Below are 17,792 nucleotides of genomic sequence, written 5' to 3'. Positions count from 1 at the left end.
GTTATAACAGCTGTAGAGCCACAGGTATAAGCACTGGTATAAGGTACAGCACAAGGCACATGACCGCAATTCACCCATCGCTAGAATTCCTCACGTGCCAGGATCGCTCCCTCCCAAGCGACCCCTGCAGGACACAGCGCGTATTACATGTCTGCTGACGTGATGACCCCTATGATCCAGTTTCACTTTGTTGGGCAGGAAAGGACTTTGACCCCCTAAAATTCGGGCGATGAGCGGACCCCCCCAAGCCTGAGGATGATCCCCCGGTACCGATCATGTGAGTGCACAACTGCGGGAGGACGTGGGGAGTGACAAAATGTCAGGGAGCTGTGAATAGTATGCCATGCCAAGGGCACGGCTGGCATCTGCAGCTGGTAGGGAACTAGGAAAGTGTAAAGCCCTCAGCGCGTGATGTGAACACGTGGCAGGCAGGAGAACGAGTCCGCTGCTGTTGCCTATAGCAACCTATCATCTTTAAGCCCTAAAGCCATGTGGAAACTGAAAGCAGTGACCTGATTGGTTGCTAGGGTTGACAGCACAACTTTTCCAACTTTACGGCAATACCGAATTTATACATATTTGTAAAAAACATATATATATATATTTTGAAATTGCACTGCAGCATTGTACTCTGAGACCAATAACTTTTTTATGTTTCCCTCTGCAGACTTATATGAGGGTTTGCTCATATCCTGACCTTGTCTCCTGCCCTAATCTCATATCCCATCTACATACCTGACCTTATGCCCAGCCCTCATGTCCCACCCTCAATTCCTGTCCTCCTTTCCTCATACTTTGTCCTTATATCCCATTCTCCTATCCCTCCCTCATACTCCTACCTTATACTCCGCCCTCATTCCCCTACTTCATATCCCGTCCACATACCCTGACTTCACGCCTTGCCCTCTTGTTCCGCTCTCATCTCCTACCCTCAGTTCATGTCCTCATACCCAGTCTTCGTACCGCTTCCTCATATTCCGACCTCTTGTCCCGCCCTCAAACTCATATTCCTACCTCATATTACTTCCTTATACCCCGTCATCATACCCTTAAGCTCATATCCCGTCCACATGCCCAGACCTCTTGTCCTGCCCTCATATCCTGACCTCATATCCCCTCCTCATATCCTGTTCCTCACACAGTTGGTTGTAAATTTAAGGGATTATTCCAGGATTTTTTGTTCTTTAGCCTTTGAGCTCATGATGCCATGTTATAATACTGTACTGTGTAATATGCTTCTATTACCTCCTTACACTGCTTTGTTGCTTTTCCCTGCATAGGACCCATACCCGGAAGTGCTGTAGTGTAAGTCTTTTGATTTTACTGTTGTCTCTGACCTTTCCCAGCATTCCATGTGGTCAGAGACAATATGTCATAAGTCACATGTTCCCCAGGGAGTGTGGATATGCTGCAGGCGGGTAGCAGGGTGCAGGGGATTTACAGAATTGATGCTATCTATCCACCCACTGTAGAAAATGCTTTTGACAAAACCGCTCAGAAATGCATTGCCTTCTATAGAAACGGCCTGGTCCAAGCTGTGACTTCTGTCGACACTGGCAGCCCTTGTCATCTCTGGCCAGAGATTCCCTTGCATGAACGCAGCCATCCTTAGAACTCCATTGATCTGTGTGATCTGTGTTCATTTCGTTAAGCCTGCTTAGCCCTCCGGCTACCTCCACAGCGGATCGCCTTCCCGCAATCTCGCTGCATGGGGGCGATCCAACCCACTGGACCACCAGGGAGCATTTACATGTCCCTTTAGATGCCGCTGTCAACTTTCACAGCGGCGATCTAAAGGTTTGATAGCCGGCCGCGGTGATCACTGCATGTCGTCTATTAGCAGCGGGCCCCACTACAAAAATTAGCAGGGGGCTGCAGGGTATGGTCGATGACAGATATCGGAGCAATCTCCGATGTCCGTCATTACAGCCAGATGTCAGCTGCTGATAGCAGCAGGCATCTTCCATGTATGACACGGATCTGACCCGTGGGTCCACGTCATGTCCTCACCCGACTTATGACTTTCATGAATTTCATTTTTTACACTGGTATCGCGATTCGAATCGTATCGCCAAATTCTTGGCGATTCACACCCCTAGTATTTATACTGTTCATACGCTCACAGGGTTTGTAATCATATGCTCATGGCATTAATACTGTTCATACGCCCATGGCATTTATATTGTTCGTGCGCTTATGGTGTTTACATGGTTCTCACACTCATGATATTTTGCGGTTCATTATGCTCATAGTAGTCATACTGTTTATATGTTTATGGCTTTTCACTGTCCATACGCTCGTAGCATTTATACTGTCCTTATGTTCATGGCATGTATACTGATTATACGCTCATGGCATTTATACTGTTCATACACTCATGGCATTTATACTGTTCATACGCTCATGGCATTTATACTTCATACGCTCATGGCATTGATACTGTTCATACAATCTTGCCATCTATTCTGTTCATACGTTCATGGCAGTCATACTGTTCATAATATTATGGTATTCACACTGTTCATACTATTATGGTATTCACACTGTTCATAAACTCTCGTTGTTCATACATTCATAGCATTTATGCTGCACGTGCACTCTTGGCGTTTTTTGCTGTGCATGCGCTCGTGCCTTGGGTTCATGAGCACATGGCGTTTGTGCTGCGCATGCGCCCACGACATTTGTGTTCATGTGCTCGTGGGATTTGTGCTGCCCGTGCGCCTGTGGAGTTTGTGTTTCCTCCTCCCATGGCGTTTGTCCTGCCTCGAACATTTGTGATCCATATCATTTCCACACATACGCTCAAAGCACTTACACGGCATATGTGATTTATAGTTTTATACTGTGTTTGTGCTTATAGTATTTATTTGTGCACGTACATAGTTTACACGGCACTATCGCTCTAATCGTTTACACGGTATATTCGCTCAACATTTTACGGTATTTTCACGCTTTTATCGGTACATACGCTCATAGCTTCATATAGCACATATGCTCATAACATTTATACTGTTTGTAGGCTCATAGTATTTATATGGGACATTACTGCTTAGGTTTCATTTCGGGCGTACATTCATAACATTTATGCTACATACTGTGAGTATTGATAGCTTTTTATGTTCATTTACACTGTGCAGTCATACACAGCACTTATACTGTTCATAGGTTCTTACCTTTTACATCAGTCATATGTCCAGGACCATTCATGGTGTATATATAGGTTTACATACGGGCGTTGCTAGAATTACATGCATACTCTTGTTAGGTCCATAACATTTTATACGTTAGATGGCATACTCACACTACAATAGCATGCACCCCACGCTTGTGGTACATATTTGAAATCACGCATATGTTCCAGTCGTGTTGCGATGTCTGTTAGTTTCAGCAGATGTTCCACCTTATTACTACAGCGGATATGTTACAATTAGCAATGTTAGAATTTGCATTGTATTCATCACCAAGTCAGTCATACAAAATTTTAGCATTCGAGTCACCTTGGCATGTTACACTCAGTATTTACTTTACAACCTTTCCAAGGGTATGCACTACCCTAGTAGTTGTTGACTTCGTGGTTTATCATGTCTGCAGGGGCACAATCTGCGTACTTACTGTTATTGACACTTTTTCAGAACAATAAATCATGACGCATAAGCAGTATAGCAGTCATACCTGCCACATATGTAGGGGGATGCATTGCGTAGTTGTTGTTACTGACACATCTTCAGAGCAACAACATAATAACACATAGGTGGTTGTATATCTTTCATACCTGCCATGTTGGCAGGCACGATAGTTACTCACAGACCTCTCCTGTCTACAGGCTCGATGGTTATGCAAAGACCTGTCATGTCTAGAGGCTCAGTGGTTACGCAAAGACCTGTCACGTCCACGGGCACGGTGGGTACCCAAGGACCTGTCAGGTCCACAGGCACAATGGTTACGCAAAGACCTGTCACATCTACAGGCCCGATGGCTACCCAAAGACCTGTCACGTCTACAGGCACGATGGTTACGCAAAGACCTGTCACGTCTACAGGCACGATGGTTATGAAAAGACCTGTCACGTCTACAGGCACGACGGTTACGAAAAGACATGTCACGTCTACAGTCATGATGGTTTTCCAAAAGACCTGTCATGTCTACAGGCAAGATGGTCTTGCAAAGACCTGTCTTGTTTACAGGCACAATGGTTACCTGTCACGTCTAAAGGCACAATGGTTACGGAAAGACCTGCCACGTCTACAGGCACGATGGTTACGAAAAGATCTGTCACGTCTACAGGCACCTTGAGTTACAAAAAGACCTGTCATGTCTACAGGTATGAGGGTTATGCAAAGACTTGGTAATGGTAATGAAGGCATTGGTCACTCACGGCGGGAGATCACTACAGAGTTTTGAGTCAGAAGCTTGGCAGTTTAAGGTATGTTTTAGTTTCAGGTAAGGGGCTTTTTCGAGTGTAGTTTGATTTACAGGTGATATGGCACCACAAGATTTTTATCACCAAAAGTCTGTCATGCAGTTTTGTTATTGAGTGTCATTTTCCAAACAGTTAATTTTTTGCCTCTTAATAGCAGGGACTTCGATAGCTCCATGTTACGCCTGACAGGTATCTATTGGTTTCAATCTTGCCATGATGTCATAGGTAAGTATGTTAAAGATACATACATCAGCTAGTGTGTCAGCCTGGTCCTGTTTCAGTGCCAGCCCCTCGCTACTAGGCATTGTTTATTGGGATAGCTAGTTTGCAAATTCTACTTTTCTGCCTCTCAAGTTAGAATCTAATTATGGGTTTTGTGTTAGTTGTTGTGGTATTGGTTATGATTATAAATCCTGTCATTTTATTCTACCGGGTTTGACTTTTGCCGTCTAAAGGCGTACCCTCCGTCACACTTATGGGCACAAATCTGACCGCTTTGTTAAGTTTATTGTTTCTTACAGGTATGTATGTATCTGTAACACTCACGTTTCAGTAGACAGTAACACCGGTGGATGTGGATCCGCTGGACCTGTGAGGGAGATGACACGGACCGTACCAGGGAGCGGAGTCTAAGGAGCCACTGGTTTTCACCAGAGCCCGCTGCAAAGCGGGATGGACTTGCTGCGGCAGGTGGCAACCAGGTCGCTACCCCTGGCACTGCTTTACCACACAGCCGGCTGAGGAGTTCGAGGCACAGGTAGTATACTGCAACTTGTAGTCAGGATAGCAGAAGGTCAGGGCAGGCGGCACAGTAGCGTAGACAGGAACATATCAAGGGGTCAGTAGGCAGGCGGCAAAGGCGCAAGGTTAGGTCACGGAGCAAAGGGTATGATACATGGCAAGGCAATATACAGGAACGCTTTTTCTCAGGGACTAGAGCAACAAAGAGTAAGCAGGGAAGTGTGGGAGAGGAGGAATTTATTAACTGAGCCACAGGTGATTATTTACTTAATGGGCGTACTGGCCCTTTAAATCTGAGAGCTCCGGCACGCGCGCGCCCTAGGGGAAGTGGACACGCACGCCGGAGAACAGAGGCAGGAGGAGCAGGGAATGAGTGACAGGCTGGGATTCGCATGCGGGCGCGTCCCGAGATGGAATCCCAGCTCTGCCGGTAGCAGGGAGAAGCGGGGCCATGCGCTCGCGGTCGGCGTGTGTGGCCGGAGCGCGGGGCATAACAGTATCATTGTAATCACGAGCACGAGTGTGAAGCCCCGAGCACAAGTGTTAAGCCTATCAGGCTGTATTTGTGCGAGGGGCGTGAGTATTTTCCACCCCCTGCACTTATAGGCGAGGCATTAAGGAGTTGTGTTGAAGGCGAGGGTATATAACGCCCCTGTACCTACTGGCGGGTCGTACATGATGTTTTTATGGACCCCCCCCTTTTTCAATTTATCCATTACAGGGCATGCCCTTTAAAGGCATGCCCTCCGTCCCGGTTATGGGCACAAATCTGACTGCTTTTTTATGTTTATTGTTTCTTACAGGTATGTATGAATCATTGTAATCACGAGCATAAGTGTGAAGCCCCGAGCACAAATGCAGTTTCAATAGACACCAATGCATTTCAGAGCAGATTCTGCCAACATAGTGAACACGTTGATTCTTTCGGTGTAGTCTGGGGTCCGGATTTTCTGTTGTGTGAATGGTGCAGCAGAATCCTATTGAGAACAATGAAAGGCTGCTGTTCAGAAAATACAAAGTATGAATGGGCCCTAAAGTGTGCCTTTCATTTACCAGACCAACCCCCTTCTGCTTCCAAATAAGCGGCAGAAGCACACGCTTAAAGGGGTACTCCGGTGGAAAACAAAAGTTTTCAAATTAACTGGTGCCGGAAAGTTAAACAGATTTTTAAATTAATTCTATGTAACCCATTAATCTGCAGCCTAATATAACTTATCCGAACGCTGGGACCCCCCGCGAATTCCTGTATGGGGACCCGACTCTGCCGCGGATCTCCCTATGCAATTGATTGATTCACCCCACTGGACCACCATGGATGCATTAAAGGTCCCTTTGGATGCTGCTGTCAGCTTTGACAGTGCCGATCAAAAGACTTGCCACATGTTGGCTATTAGCGGGGGCCCTCAGCTACAGGAATCAGCTGAGGGCCACCCGGTCAAAAATCTTAATAGTTCTTTTCAGTCAGATTACAGTGCTCTCAGCTGACACTTCTGTTCATGTCCAAAACTGTCCAAAGAAGCAAATTCCCATAGCAAACCTCTCCTGCTCTAGACAATTCCTGACAAGGACAGAGGTGGCAGCAGAGAGCACTGTGGTCAGACTGGAAAGAACTATTAAAGAGGTACTCCACCCCTAGACATCTTATTCCCTATCCAATGGGTAGGGGATAAGATGTCTGATTATAGGGGTCCTGCAGCTGGGACCCTCGTGGTCTCTTTGTAGCACCCAGTGTTCATTTACAACGCTGGGTGTGGGCGGTTGGGAGTGTGAATTCACGGACATGCCCCCGTGACGTCACAGCACGCCCCTCAATGCAAGTCTATGGGAGTGTGCATGGCGGGGTTGTTACGCCCCTTCCCATAGAGTTGCATTGAGGGCGTGTGGTGTGACATCATGAGGTGGAGTGGTTGTGACGTCACAACCCCCGCTTCCCGCTCCAAGCATTCTTAACAAAATGTTCTGAATGCTGGGGAAATGGAGTACCCCTTTAAGATTAAGATGTTTAACCTGTTTAAGGGAACCAATCATCAGATTTGACCCTATATAACGCTTGGCAATGCGTTATACAGGGTAAAATCTTTATCCTCACCATCCTTGGGCCTTATGAACTTATAAACTGCTCCCTGTCGGCCGCGTAAGTAGTCCCCTGGGCGGGGATCTCCTCTCACCTAGTCATGTGTCTTTGGCCGGCAGAGACACCCCCTCCGCTTGATTGACGGGTCGCGTCATCGCTCTGCTCACTGAAGAGACGGAGCAGAGTGAGGACGTGGCCCCTCAATCAAGCGGAGGGGGCGTCTCTGCCGGCCAAAGACACAGGACTAGGTGAGAGGAGCTCCCCGCCCAGGGGACTACTTGCGTGTCCGTCGGGGAGCAGGATGGTGAGGATAAAGATTTTACCCTATATAAAGCTTTGCCAATCGTTATTTAGGGTAATATCCGGTGATTGGTTCCCTATAATGACCAATGACGTGGCTCCATAGACTTATAGTGGAGCCCGTCTAGTGCAGCTGGATGAAGATCACTGTGAGGAATGAATTGATTAGGTGTGTGATTCGTCCCTCTAATACTAATGATCGTGGGGGTCTGAACATTCTGACCTTGAACAATCAAAACTTTGGAGATGTTTCTTCTTTTCTTTTATTTCCTAAATCAGTGTGCCTTCAGCTGTTGTGAAACTTTTTTTTTTTGCAACAGCTGGAGACACCCTGGTTGGGAAACTCTGCCCTAGATAATTGTTGATGTGAGTGGCCCAGAGAGACCCAGTCACATGGATATATGTCGTTTCTGCTGTGTATACAGGAGTTAAGCTTTGCCTTTTTGGCAGAGACATGGCGGTCGTACTGAGCAAGTAAGTGAATGCAAAGCAGTAATACAGTTCCACCTTAACTGAAGGGGAGGTTCTCTGGGTGTAACCCAAGCCTGGTGCTTGCTGGGTTTGGTTTCTCCCTGCGGTCACTGTCAGTCATCACAGACATGGCAGGGAGAGGGGAGGGACAGACAGACAGACAAACAAGGAAGTTCTCTACCTCCAGATTGCATTATCAACCAGAGGAGGTTGCAGCACTTCCTAATCTCACCATGTCAGGTTAGTGACCCCCAGACCACCCAGTTAGCACTGCTGTGTGACCCAAAGTTATCAGGCAGGAGGTGAAAGTGACATTGAGCAACTTTGTACCTAGTGATTTCTATGTGATGCAGATAACATTGTGTCCATGGAGTGTTGTTGTTATTAGTAAATTAATGTGAAAAATGAAAAGTGGCTCAGTCATCGGTCAGGGGTGATGTGAGGACGAGCTGCTGACACAACAGATCTGACTGCTGGATTGGGTCATTGATATACAGTACGTAATCATTTACTGACCCCATACAAAGAATGCATTACATTAGAAATTGTAGAGACAACTCTATTGTAATGTATCAATCACTGTATTTGATAACAGATCATCCAATATTTACACATTTGTATCCATCAATATTAAGTGACATTTAATGGTGCACAGATGTTGCGAAAATACAACTACCAGCTGTCATGCTGCAGGTTGGCGACCTCTAGACCAGTGTTTCCCAACCAGGGTGCCTCCAGCTGTTGCAAAACTACAACTCCCAGCCTGTCCGGGCAATCTGGGAGTTGTAGTTTTGCAACAGCTGGAGGCAGCCTGGTTGGGAAACCCTGCTCAAGACCACTGTTTCCCAACCAGGGTGCCTTCAGCTGTTACAAAACTACAACCCCCTGCGTGGCTGGACAGCCTACGGCTGTCCAGTTATGCTGGGAGTTGTAGTTTTGCAACAGCTGGAGGCACCCTGGTTGGGAAACACTGTGCTAGACTATGCAGTGTCTTTGGATATGTGCTGACATGTAAAGATGCATGCATAATGGGGCACATTTATAAAAACAGCTTCTGAGTTTGCCATAGACATCTATGCAGTGTACTTGAGATGGGCATCTTTAGCTTCAGACCTCTTCTTCTTGCCTGATTGTAGAGAAAGGGGACAAGGAAACCCCACATTGGGGGGGGGGGGGGCAGAAAACATTCAAAGTAAATTACTTCTATTTAAAAATCTTAATCCTTCCAATAATTATCAGCTGCTGAAGTTGAGTTGTTCTTTTCTGTCTGGCAACAGTGCTCTCTGCTGACATCTATGCTTGTCTCAGGAACTGCACAGAGTAGAAGAGGTTTGCTATGGGGATTTGGTTCTACTCTGGACAGTTCCCGAGATAGGTGTCATCAGAGAGCACTTAGAAAAGAACAACTCAACTTCAGCAGCTCATAAGTACTGAAAGGATTAAGATTTTTTAATAGAATTAGTTTACATATCTGTTTAACTTTCTGGAGCCAGTAGATATTTTAAAAAAAAGTTTTTCCTGGATAACCCCTCTAAACACAGCTCATAGCCTTAAATGACAACTGCAGCGCAATACACACTTATCCCCTATCTACAAGATAGGGGATAAGTGTTTGATCGTGGAGGGTCCGACCGCTGGGACCCCCCCGCGATCTCCCTAACGGGGCGCCGCCATTAGCGCTCATAGTGAGCGCTAAGGCGCGTAGCGTCGACCTAGAGGTCGACGGTGATGCCCCGTCTCCTCCCGGTCCCCATACAGTTCTATTGGGGGAGGTGGGGAGGCAGGAACGCTGCCTCCCCGCCTCTCCCATAGAGATGTATGGAGGAGGCGTGCCGGCCGCAATGTCATGCTACAGCTGGCACGCCCCCTGCACGGGACAGCCGCGGCCCCGTACAGGAGATCACAGGGGGTCCCAGCGGTCGGACCCCCGCGATCAAACACTTATCCCCTATCCTGTGGATAGGGGATAAGTGTTAATCACGCTGCAGATGTCCTTTAAAGGGGTTGTCCAGGAATAGAAAACCAGACAGAGCTTATTTCTTTCCAAAACAGCGCCAACCCTGCCCTCATGTTGTGTGTGGTATTACAACTTGTCTCCATTAGCTTTAATGGAACTGAGCTGCAGTACCATACACAACCTGAGGACAGGGGTGGCACTGTTTTTGGATGACATTAGATCTGGTTTTCTCACCTAGGACAATAATCTATTTTCTAAGGGGCTGATGTTTTACCATTTACACACAATAAATAGAATGGATGTCTATTCATTTGCATGCCCATTGCCCCTGCTTTGCTCTCAGTGCTGTGACTGCATTAACCTTGACAGCAGCTAGCCTTGTTGTCGGGATAGTTTTCTTTACATCATTAGTGAAATACTGTTTGTTTATACATTTATTAATTAAGTAGAAATTACAATCGTAAAAATTTAGTGGCATAAACTATAATCAAGGCAGAAAAAGTCTAAGGCAAAAAAGAATGGTCATTTTTACGCTATTGTTGTAGCAAAATAAAAACTACTTCAAATACAGCCATAACAACTAAAAAGGGTCAAAAAAAGGCAAAAAAAAAATATAAACTTAAAAAACGCTGTGAACATGGCCTAACATTTTGCTACTTCTGCATTAATTGGAAAGGAAATGTATCTTATTTACCATTCAGACATCTACAAAGTAAGTCTCATCATAATCTATTATTCGCAAGCCAGCCGGAGTGTATGGGAAGGTTAGCCCAAGGGGTCTGCATTTTTAAAGGGTCTTTTGAGCTTGTCAGCTGTCAGCACTGTTATGTCTGAGGTTTACAAGAAGCTGTGACTTTGATTTTATTGGAGCAGCATGTTCAGCATATGCAGTGTACATGGAATGGCAGGAAAGCGCATGAGTTAAAGTGCAGCTCCATTTTTGATTTCCATTGATTCTATACATGATTCGGCACATTAAAAATCTTAATTATCTTTTTTTGCTATTTTTATATACGGTATTTGTCAGATTTTTCTTACTTTTTGTAGTATGGAAAGATGTTGGTTTTAAATGGGCACTGTCACCAACTTTATTTTTTGATATGTTGTAGTACTTATGTACTACAACATATCTCTAATATACTTTTATTTTTATTTTTTTTCATTAAAAAGGTTTAATTTACATTTAAAAACCGGCCACTGAAAAAGGACTGATTTTGGAGTGGCAAACAGTCCTTTTTCAGTTAGGCTGCACTCGCTCCCTGCCTGTCAATCAGACAGGCGGGAGCGAGCGCATTGGCTCCCCGGCCACTGGCTGGGAGCCGCCACTCCTGCACATCGCCACCGCCACCTCGTTACCGCCGCTGTCCCTGCACACCCGCTGCCGGACTCTGCAGTAACTGCAAGTGTAATGAGGGAACGGGGTATGCGGGGCGGGGGGGGGGAGGGAACGGGCTAGTGCCGTAGCCGGGTGGGCGGGGGGGGATGGGGAACGGGCTAGCAAAAAAAAAATAGGATGGTGGGAGCTACCCTTTAATGGATCTACTATTTCAGAATATCAGGTTGTGCATGTGTTAATAAGTGGAACTATAGGGTATATTTAGGGCAAGTTCACATTGCCGTTGGGATCCGTTATATGGAGTTTAATAGGAAAAAATGTTTTTTCTCCGGTAAATTATCAGATCCCCGAGGAACCCCATTCAAGTCAATGGATCCATCAGGACCTGGTGGTGACCTAGTGGAGTCCATTGTGCTCTGACACATTTTTGCACAAAAAAAGGGCAGAACAGACCCTTAATGGGACAGAGCACAACAGCAATGTGAGCTTATGTTTAGATACATAAGCCATGATCTGAGGATAAATAAGGTGATCCCATAAATCATTAGTAGCTAGCGTACTCCCTAGTGGTTTCCACACAGCAGAAGACATTGGCAGATTTGTAAAAACCACCAAAGTGATATAAGGTAAAATATGTAATACAAAGTTGCAACATCTTAGATTTACTATTCACAGTAGATTGTGGCAGGTATATATCATGTCCTGTGGTTCCTCTGCTCCATGTTCTGCATTTATCTTACCCAGGATGAAATTGTTTATGAAAACATTATTTGTTTCAGTCAGGATCATGGGATGTATGCTGGATGTAAAACCATCAGAAGAGGTCAGACGTTCTCTCTAGGAAGAACTAACAGGGCTTTAGGCACAAAACTGTTCTTAGAAAAGTGTCAGTGTCCCATAGAAATGTTTCTTTTCATCCAGGAGGCCCATTGTGTCCGCTTGGCTTGTATAATTATAGAACAGGATACAGAGACAGCCCCAGTGATGACTTAACACCTTAAAGGGCTACTCCGGTGAAAACCTTTTTTCTTTTAAATCAACTGGGGCCAGAAAGTTAAACAGATTGCTAAATTACTTCTATTCAAAAATCTTAATCCTTCCTGTACTTATTAGCTGCTGAATACTACAGAGGAAATTCTTTTCTTTTTGGAATTCTCTCTGATCATGAGCACAGTGCTCTTTGCTGACGTCATTATAATAATAATAATAATAATAATAATAATAATAATAACTATAACTCTTTATTTATTGTTGTCCTTAGTGGGATTTGAACCCAAGGCCCCAGCACTGCAAGGCAGCAGTGCTAACCACTGAGCCACCATGCTGCCCTTAGCATTCCTCTGTAGCATTCAGCAGCTAATAAGTACTGGAAGGATTAAGATTTTTTAATAGAAGTAATTTACAAATATGTTAAACTTTCTGGCACCAGTTGATTTAAAAGAAAAAAGGTTTTCCCCGGAGTACCCCTTTAAGGACGCAGGGTTTTTCCGTTTTTGCATTTTCATTTTTTCCTCATCACCTTCTAAAAATCATAACGCTTTCAATTTTGCACATACAATTCCATATTATGGCTTATTTTTTGCGCCACCAATTCTACTTTGCAGTGACATTAGTCATTTTACCCAAAAATCCACGGCGAAACGGGAAAAATTTTATTGTGCGACAAAATTGAAGATAAAATTTAATTTTGTTACTTTTGGGGGCTTCCGTTTCTACGCAGTGCATTTTTCGGTAAAAATAACACCTTATCTTTATTCTGTAGGTCCATACGGTTAAAATGATCCCCTACTTATATAGGTTGGATATTGTCGTATTTCTGGAAAAAAATCATAACTACATACAGGAAAATGTATATGTTAAAAATTCTCATCTTCTAACCCCTATAACTTTTTTATTTTTCCGCGTACGGGCCGGTATGAGGACTCATTTTTTGCGCCATTTTTTGCACCATTTTTGTATTGATCCGACTTTTTGATCGCTTTTTATTCATTTTTTCATGATAAAAAAAGTGACCAAAAATACACTATTTTGGACTTTGGATTTTTTTTGTGCGCACGCCATTGACTGTGCAATTTAATTAACGATATATTTTTATAGTTCGGACATTTTTGCACGTGACGATACCATATATTTTTATTTACACAGTTTTTTTTTTTTATGGGAAAAGGGGGGGGGGGTGATTTAAACTTTTATTAGGTAAGAGGTTAAATGACCTTTGTTAACTTTTTTTTTTTCACTTTTTTTTGCAGTGTTATAGCTCCCATAGGGACCTATAACACTGCACACACTGATCTCTTATGCTGATCCCTGCAAAGCCATAGCTTTGCACGGATCAGTCAGATAAGGGCTCGATAGCTCAAGCCTGTAGCTCAGGCTTGGAACAATCAATCGACGATCGGACGCCTCGGAGAGAGGTAAGGAGACCTCCGCCTGCGTCCCAGCTGATCGGAACATCGCAATTTTATCGCGATGTCCTGATCAGCCCGACTGAGCTGCCGGGAAGCATTTACTTTCGTTTTCAGATGCGGCGGTCAACTTTGATTGCCGCGTCTGAAGGGTTACAACAATCGATGCCGCGCGCTGTTAGCCCAGGGTCCCGGCTATATTAGCACCCGGGACCGACCCGGTGTGATGCGGGGTCACGGCGTGACCCTGTTTTAAACACCGGGACCGGGCGTAAAGGAGTTAAAGGGGTGCTCCCGTGGAAAACTTTTTTTTTTTTTTTTAAATCAACTGGTGCCAGAAAGTTAAACAGATTTGTATATTACTTCTATTAAAAAATCTTAATCCTTCCAGTACTTTCTATGAGCTGTATACTAAAGAGAAATCCAAAAAAGAAATGCATTTCCCGTGATGTCATGACCACAGTGCTCTCTGCTGACCTCTGCTGTCCATTTTAGGAATTGTCCAGAGCAGCATATGTTTGCTAAGGGGATTTTCTCCAGCTCTTGACAGTTCCTGAATGGACAGGAGAGGTCAGCAGAGAGCACTGTGGTCATGACATCAGAGGAAATGCATTTATTTTTTGGATTTGTCTTTAGTATACAGCTCATAAAAAGTACTGGAAGGATTGAGATTTTTTTATAGAAGTGATTTACAAATCTGTTTAACTTTCTGGCACCAGTTTTCCATGGGAGTACCCCTTTAAAGCGAACCTGTGTTTTCAGGTGACTTTTCAGGATAAGCTGCCCTGTGTGTGTACATGAGACGCAGCACTGTTTCTTCCCATTATTTAACTCGTGTATGGAATTTTTAAGAAGATTTCTGCTCTCCAGGCTTCATCTCTGATTTTCAAGAGCCAGTGGGCAGAGCCTAATGTCTATGGCAGTGGTTCTTAACCTGTGTTCGATCGAACCCCGGGGGTTCGGTGGGTCAGTCCCGGGGGTTCGACAGGGGAGGTCGCAACAGGACAGGCAAACCAAGCAATTGCTTGGGGCCCCGAGCAGAGCCGGTGTTTTCCCGTCCTGTAGCGACAGGGCAATTCCCACCATCACTATTAACTCCCTGCGGCCATGCGTTAAGTTTAAAAACGCAGGGCCGCCGGGACATAGTGCACGCCGGGAGGTCACTGACGTCCCGTGCGTGTGCCCATGGAAACGAAGGCGCTGAGTACCGGAGGATAGAGAAGGAGGAAGACGCGCGCTGGCCAGCTTGGTAAGTGACCAGCAGCACGTCATCTTCGGTGCTCCGACCACCGGTCCCAAGACCTACTGCTATAGCCGTAGCGGTGGTCTGAGCACTGAAGTGGGCAGTACACAGGCATACAGCCTCCAGCCATACACTGTATATGGCTGGAGGCTGTATGTCTGTGGGGGAACACTGCCTACATCAGTGGTCTTCAACCTGTGGACCTCCAGATGTTGCAAAACTACAACTCCCAGCATGCCCGGAACTCTGCCTGCCTAATGTGGGGGAACTCTGCCTGCCTAATGTGGGGGAACTCTGCCTGCCTAATGTGGGGGAACTCTGCCTGCCTAATGTGGGGGAACTCTGCCTGCCTAATGTGGGGGAAATCTGCCTGCCTAATGTGGGGGAACTCTGCCTGCCTAATGTGGGGGGAACACTGCCTGCTTAATGTGGGGGAACACTGCCTGCCTAATGTGGGGGAACACTGCCTGCCTAATGTGGGGGAACACTGCCTGCCTAATGTGGGGGAACACTGCCTGCCTAATGTGGGGGAACACTGTCTGCCTAATGTGGGGGAACACTGCCTGCCTAATGTGGGGGAACACTGCCTGCCTAATGTGGGGGAACACTGCCTGCCTAATGTGGGGGAACACTGCCTGCCTATGTGGGGGGAACACTGTTTGCCTAATGTGGGGAAACACTGCCTGCCTAATTTGGGGGAACTCTGTCTGCCTAATGTGGGGGAACACTGCCTGCCTAATGTGAGGGAACACTGCCTGCCTAATGTGGGGGGAACTCTGTCTGCCTAATGTGGGGGGAACTCTGTCTGCCTAATGTGGGGGAACTCTGTCTGCCTAATGTGGGGGGAACACTGCCTGCCTATGTGGGGGGAACACTGTTTGCCTAATGTGGGGAAACACTGCCTGCCTAATTTGGGGGAACTCTGTCTGCCTAATGTGGGGGAACACTGCCTGCCTAATGTGGGGGGAACTCTGTCTGCCTAATGTGGGGGGAACTCTGTCTGCCTAATGTGGGGGAACTCTGTCTGCCTAATGTGGGGGGAACTCTGTCTGCCTAATGTGGGGGGAACTCTGTCTGCCTAATGTCGGGGGAACACTGCCTGCCTAATGTGGGGGAACACTGCCATTGTTGCGAAAATGACATGAAAGTGGCACTTGCCAAGGTAAAGCCGCGCATTTCTGAACTGGTCTCTGAAAGACAACAGCAGAAGTCACACTGATTTGCAGTAAATATTCATTATGCTTTTGTTTTTGTGTGAAAATCATGTTTTCATGGTTTTGTTCTTTGTTCTTAATGGTTTTGTTCATTTTGTGCACCTATGTATAAATATATACTTAAATATATACCTCCTATGTTTTGAATTTGAAAAAATCATATTTTATTTTTCCAATTAAGAGGGGTTTGGTGAATGTGCATATGAAACTGCTGGGGTTCAGTACCTCCAACAAGGTTAAGAAACACTGGTCTATGGTGTCTCCCATACACTGCAAACAGACAAAGGAGGAGATCCTGCACTTCTATGTCTAAGTGCACAGCCTAAACTGCAGCTGCAGCCTGTGTGCATGATCAAGTAAGCAGTCTAAACTGCTGGGGTAAGATCTTTTACTTACAGAATTGTCTCTCTGCAGCTTGTGTATGTTCACATTTCATCCCCCTTTCCCCCTTCCATCTCTGTCCATAGACTTGTATTGCTTGTAATTTGATTCCTGACTGAGCTACAAGGACAAAATTTAGCTGCTTTTCAGAGAGTAAGACAGCCTATCGAGAGCAAAACTACAACTCGCTGAATGCTCAGATATCCGTTGGCTGTCCGAGTTTGCTGGGAGTTATAGTTTTGCAACAGCTGGACACACCGTGGTAGGGAAACGCTGCATTAAGGAAATCGATCAAACATGGTCACTAGTGGACAAAGTTAATTTTAGTCCATTAAAGTCAGTGGGCCCATAGCAGGCACGCTGTAGTGTACTCTGGCAAACTTGTCATTTGGCATCCCAATGTAAACTGGCAATGTGAGGCCTAAACATGAAGTGAATCCAACATTGCCCACATAAAAATGATATCAATGCTAGAACTTTAGTACTGTGTAGGGCCAACTGTACCATAGTTTTAATACAGCAGTAACTCTGTATATGTGAGAGTTGCTTAGGTTCCTATGGCTTCTTCTTTGCTGAGGCAGATTCCACCTGGTAATGAAATCTTAGAATTTGCCAATAAAACTTTCTCTAGTAGTTTATTGGCCTACCTTCAAAAAGATAAGGGACATAAATTGTGTAGCCGAGATTGTATGTTTTATAGAGATTATAAACAATACCATAAAGTAACATTTATTACATATACAATCATAATAAATACCTACAAAAAAATAAATAACAAATTTGCCAGGAATTCCACTTATGACACTATAACCAAGCTATTCTTCCATACATGTCATTGTTTATTTAGTAGTGGTAAAGTTAGTAGAACCAATTCCTTAATCCTGCTTCCTCAACTGAACTGGGGTAGCTTCTTAAATAAGGGCTAGGTCATTCCTATATACCAATGAGAGTGAAGAAAAAAAGCTCCGGTGTGGTGCTATCCAATGAAAATTCAGGACAAAGACTGCTGTCTTTTTAATCAATTAAAAATATATTCATTAAATGAAAATTACTTAAAATACATCTATGGCAAGACGCGTATCGGGTGATATACCACCCTTTATCAATTGCAGATGAATGACCTTAACAGAAAGTAAACGTCATTTCTAAAGTCAAAAAGGGCGCCAAGGTAGAGCTGGGTGGTATGACCAAAAATGTGTATCACAGTATTTTTGTAAGTTATGGCAGTTTCACGGTATTTAACCATATTT

At 45.0% G+C, this 17,792-nt stretch overlaps 1 protein-coding gene across 3 annotated transcripts in view; it reads left to right on the top strand.

Moving 5' to 3' along the window:
* The window catches only part of CARD19 (caspase recruitment domain family member 19), a 71,461-nt gene that overhangs the window by 38,761 nt on the left and 14,908 nt on the right, over positions 1-17,792 (top strand). The window contains exon 1 of one of the 3 annotated variants that reach the window (XM_056524345.1): positions 43-277. The exons of 1 other annotated variant lie outside the window; for it this stretch is intronic. In XM_056524345.1, the coding sequence (XP_056380320.1) occupies positions 256-277 (22 nt within the window). In that variant the 5' untranslated portion in view covers positions 43-255. Of the gene's footprint in view, positions 1-42; positions 278-7,993; positions 8,247-17,792 lie in introns of those variants that run through there. One more of the 3 variants, XM_056524342.1, reaches the window with a different exon arrangement.

This window comes from Hyla sarda, chromosome 6 (assembly GCF_029499605.1).
Source record: "Hyla sarda isolate aHylSar1 chromosome 6, aHylSar1.hap1, whole genome shotgun sequence".
Taxonomy (NCBI): Eukaryota; Metazoa; Chordata; class Amphibia; order Anura; family Hylidae; genus Hyla; species Hyla sarda.
This window is presented reverse-complemented; position numbering and strand designations above follow the sequence as displayed.